Raw genomic sequence first — 4,603 nt, 5'->3', positions numbered from 1 at the left:
CATGTAAAATCCAATAATACACTGACTGCGGATAAGAAAAGTTGTTAGTTCTGACCCGATGTTGACAAACAAGAGAGTGCAGAATGCAACACCGTTTAGAGCTAATCCAAGACCGCTAGACGTAAGCAATAAAATCCGAAAATCCATAAGACTGCCCAGAAAATGCTTTTGTCACGTACATTCATGTAAAATCTTCATTACTTCATTTATAATATGATATTAACCGCAGATCTATTTGCTTGCAGTTCACCAATAATATTTCACCTCCTCTGATTGGCCCAATCCATGTAAATCAAGAAATTTTAGACCACTCTTCATTTGACAAAATCCAGGCGTTTGAATTGGGCTTCTGTGCATACAGTAAAGTTCATTGGTTGTCTGACTGAAAGGGCTTATTCTGCAATGCCTTTTCTTTGGAACTGACGCTGTCTAGTGGATGTGTCCCATAATCTTTGTTTGTATGGTTCACTCGATTTTCAAACCACTGAAAAGTAGAAATCATTTGAACGCAATTTTTAGGACAATCTTACACAGCATTTGTATAAAACTCTTTAGGAATCGGTTACTGGAGCTCATATGACTTCACGTGGTGAAGGTTTGGATGCGTTGGATGGTGGTACGCCTGACATATTTGGACCCAAGTGAGAATTACACGACCCCCGTATCCTGCAAGTACGACTTCCACACTTTCTATTCTAGTTTACCGGGACGCACGATGGCAACAAACAGCCTAATTTATGTTTTTAAGATCGTTCACCGTAGGTTTTTTTTATAACATAATATCTTGAAGAAAACTACTCGCGCCAACTCTGTGTGTATTGAGATAAGTCGAAAATCGTACGAAGGGTGACATAGAGCGGCGACCTTTGTGCACTCAAATCAATGAATGCTGTGAACAAGGGGTTCAGCTAGGAACCATTTGAGTTTCCCTTTAAAACCATATTAGTATGCAAATGAGATTAACCGTTTACATGATGTTACTTACAGTGTTAGGTGAAGTGTTCCAGCAGCTGCTCATCGATTCATCCAGGTTGAGGCTCAAAACCGAGGCCTTCTCTCTAAATTTTTTTCCACAGAAACGTCAGTCTACTTAATCTCAAAAGCTATCTGAGTTGTACATTCAGACGGAACCACACAAAAATCATAGTTGAATCATGGATGAAACGTAAGGCGGTGAGTAGAGTTATCAGTTTCACTCCTACCACTTTTCTGAGCTCCACAAACATCTGGAGGTCATGGACTCTAGTGATCTCCAAATGTACCGATAAATGTCTTGAAACAACTTGACGGGGATCTCAGAGCTTCTCCATAGAAGTATGAAGAGCATTTGGCTTGTAGCCTAAAAACAGGTTGCTCAATGCCCAAATTGCGGCCTGGAGTGCTGCAAACATTCGATTCAGCTAGAGTGACACCAAATCTCTATTCGGTACATCAACAAGCAGTGCGAATACCGCAGCGTCTTAAGGCAAAACTGGCATTTTTAGTTTTATTGAGTACAAGAATCCGGGCTTATGCCAGCCGACAGGACCTAGGCGATACTACATGTCCATATGATGGTGGATTAAAAGAATGCTGGACAACTTCAAATGGGACAAATGTGTCTTCCACGTGAACGGTAGTTTTCAGTCATTAATAGCTGATCCAAATAAGGATCGTCCTACCTGTCTCTCGGCTCTTCTCTGATTGTACGTCTATGGACATAGCTTGAAATTATTGAGGTTTTATGATTTTGATGCAGGTATATCTTAATATCAGTGGACCGATACACCCGTAACGCGTCTCAGTGACAGCGAAAGGATGGTGGAATACGGATTCGCATTTCTGTGCCCGGAAAGGCATTTGGATTCAAATGACGTCCATCTTGACAACGCTGTTGCTATGTGGAGTGAACAAGCAAGTTGTTATTGTTTCGGCGTATGGAATTTTTACTCATTGTCGTTTGATATTTGGCTTATTGCATGTTTTGGATATCCATTATTCCCTTGCTAAAGGAAATATTTTCAGGTCGATGCATTCTCGATGTGTATATTTGACAGGGAGAGGAATTGTCATATGTTAAGAGTTCATCAAAAGCTATCTGAAACAGATCAATACAACTGCATCTATTCCTGGATGTTTTAAACATCCTTTATGAATGTGTAATCACTTGTCTGCACTTGAGATGGCAGATGATCAGTGCTCTTGCTTAACCTTGGTTGAGGCAATCATGCGATCTGGACTACCCACATATTTGGAACAACTTACGTCTTTTTCAAATGAACTCAAGCAAGAACCGCGAAGTAAACTATATCTCAGTGAGGTGTTCTGATCTAAGTACGAAAACAGCGGCAATTAATTATATCAACAACAATGCGGTGATCGTGTATTGCTCTGGATTATTCCCGTTGTCCGAAGTACAACATGTGGGTAATTTCAGTGTCCCAACGAACGTTGTCATCTGCATATCCACGGCTCATCAATCTCTCACTTGTTTCAAAAGTTGACAGGTTTATGTTCTGCCATCCTGTTGGCAAGGTTACCCATGTTGTTGACGAAGCAGTCTCAATTGCTCCGATTGCGAAGAACTTAGTATTAAAGTAAGGTAGGAGGCTTTTGGGGACTGCGTCTGCCTGTTGATTCTGAAGAAGCACGAAACCGGTACTGGAAGTAATAGACGCCTGAATTAAAGAAAGGTGAATTTTCGGGTTTCGGGAATCCCTATTTGGCTCTCAAATGGATCCAAACATTTACAACGCTAATCCGTTTAAAATGCTCACGGGATTAGACTACACTCATTCCCTATTCCCCCTACATCATCGTTTTCTCTAACACACACCGTGCCCGTTGGTAACTGGTTTTTACTCTCTGGATCTAGGTTGGTGCGGGTGCAAGCCAAGATATCAAAATAAAATCTGAAGAATCAGGCCAGGGAGCCGATGAAAGAAATCGTACGGCCTGAACCTTGAGAACACATATCCACAATGTATGACTGTGAGCTGATTAATGAACGCGGTACACTGACACTCCGGATAGTATACTTTCTCAGTAACGAAAGCCACAAAATGGTTTTCAAACCAACGGATTACCTCCTACAGGTGGTGAAATCAATGATTTTACACTGATGAACTGAGAAATACATTTGTTTTCAGTCTGATTTGCTCGAAAGTCGCTACATTAGTATAAGTAGAACACGGTTTAATCAGGAAGTCGGTCGTGCATCTCTCGTTGTCCCTATTTACGGCAATGCAACCAGGTCTTGCACCACATTACTGCCAACTATAGATTAGCCAGATAATAGAGGGGGTCGACAAAAATGTTTTTTTCTAAAATATTCCAGATGGTTTGCAGTTGACAACATTTAAAATTCCCGGGGCAGTGGTCAATAAAACGCAGGCTGTACTTTTTAAACTTGTGTACACGGTTTGTCAATTGTCGAACAGCCTTAGTTAAATTTATTCATCTGACGTTCACCACTTCTAAGTGTTCTGTGTTCACATGTCTCAACGTACTTAGTTGTGCACTTAGCTGTATTTCTACCAATACGTTGTACACTACTACACCTTGTACACCACCCCGTGCTTCTCCATTCAACGTCCTCCTGTGCTGTGGTTATTTTGTAACCGGAACAAATATGCTCCAAAGACATTCGGATTACTGGCACGGTTTCACTCCCTCGGTTCACTCCCAGAAACAGTTCAGGATATGTTCCGCTAAAAGACGTTTCCTGATCAGCGATAATCGTCGCATGGATTGTAAAATCTTAGCGGTTTCGTCAGTCAAAGTTGTCATCGGAGGTCACTAAATAGTCGTCTGAGGGGGAGGATGTAGCATGCCACCAAAGATTACTGGCTGCACACAAACAATGATCGTATTGTTGGGACAGCTGTCAGGTGGACCATGCAAACGTGAATGAAGATGAAACATTTGTGCACACAGCACATGGACCACATAGAAAAGTGTTCTAACTCTCATTTAAAGCGTGTCAAGTAGACGAATGCATCATTGGCCTCAATTAGATAGCTTGCTTTGCAGTAACTAAACATCGTAAATGAGTGTAAGAAGATACAACCACTTTTGAAGACGTGGGAAGAATGAAGGTAGTAAACAAAGCTTGCTTCCTGTTATTGTTCCTACTGAATCGTCCAGCTGTAGCACCCTTTCGGTGCTTAACTGCCGTGCCACCCGAACGTTGTACGAGGGCTGGGATACTGCCAGATTGTCCAAGCCTAGACAGGGGAAGTCGAAAGGCAGAGGTTGGTTTCGAACCTTCCGGTAAGTAAATTCGGGCTCTAAATACTTGGACCATCTCGCCCCCGTTCCCCTTGGCTAATACATCACGAATTTTATGCTGCCAGAAAGTACTCGAAAAGTTTGTGTGAAATCAAAAGTATGTACATTCTAGTGGAAGAAAGGAAATTAGAAGAAAGGTGAATGAGAGGTAGATGAGTTAATGAGTCACCGCATCAACTAAGTGACGGCAAGGTGAGACAAGCTTGTGGGCCCGGATTTTTCGCAGGCTAGTTCAAATTCGGAGATGGAAAAAGTTTCTTTTTGACACAAATTTGTGGGCTCAATAGTCGGATTAAAATCGCCTCTTCTATCAATGATAGTCTGGATCGTACCA

General features: G+C 41.8%; 1 protein-coding gene across 1 annotated transcript; it reads right to left on the bottom strand.

Moving 5' to 3' along the window:
- Positions 1 to 202: 202 nt before the first annotated feature.
- Positions 203 to 3,903, bottom strand: T265_03794 (hypothetical protein; the record flags this gene model as incomplete). Its single annotated transcript, XM_009168365.1, has 3 exons — positions 203 to 269; positions 1,206 to 1,339; positions 3,826 to 3,903. 3 exons carry the CDS (start codon positions 3,901 to 3,903, stop codon positions 203 to 205), a joined length of 279 nt encoding a protein of 92 aa, XP_009166629.1.
- Between the last annotated feature and the right edge of the window lie 700 nt (positions 3,904 to 4,603).

Source organism: Opisthorchis viverrini (genome assembly GCF_000715545.1).
Source record: "Opisthorchis viverrini unplaced genomic scaffold opera_v5_56, whole genome shotgun sequence".
Classification (NCBI taxonomy): Eukaryota; Metazoa; Platyhelminthes; class Trematoda; order Opisthorchiida; family Opisthorchiidae; genus Opisthorchis; species Opisthorchis viverrini.
The sequence above is the reverse complement of the archived record's forward strand: the minus strand, read 5'-3'. Positions and strand labels throughout refer to the sequence as shown.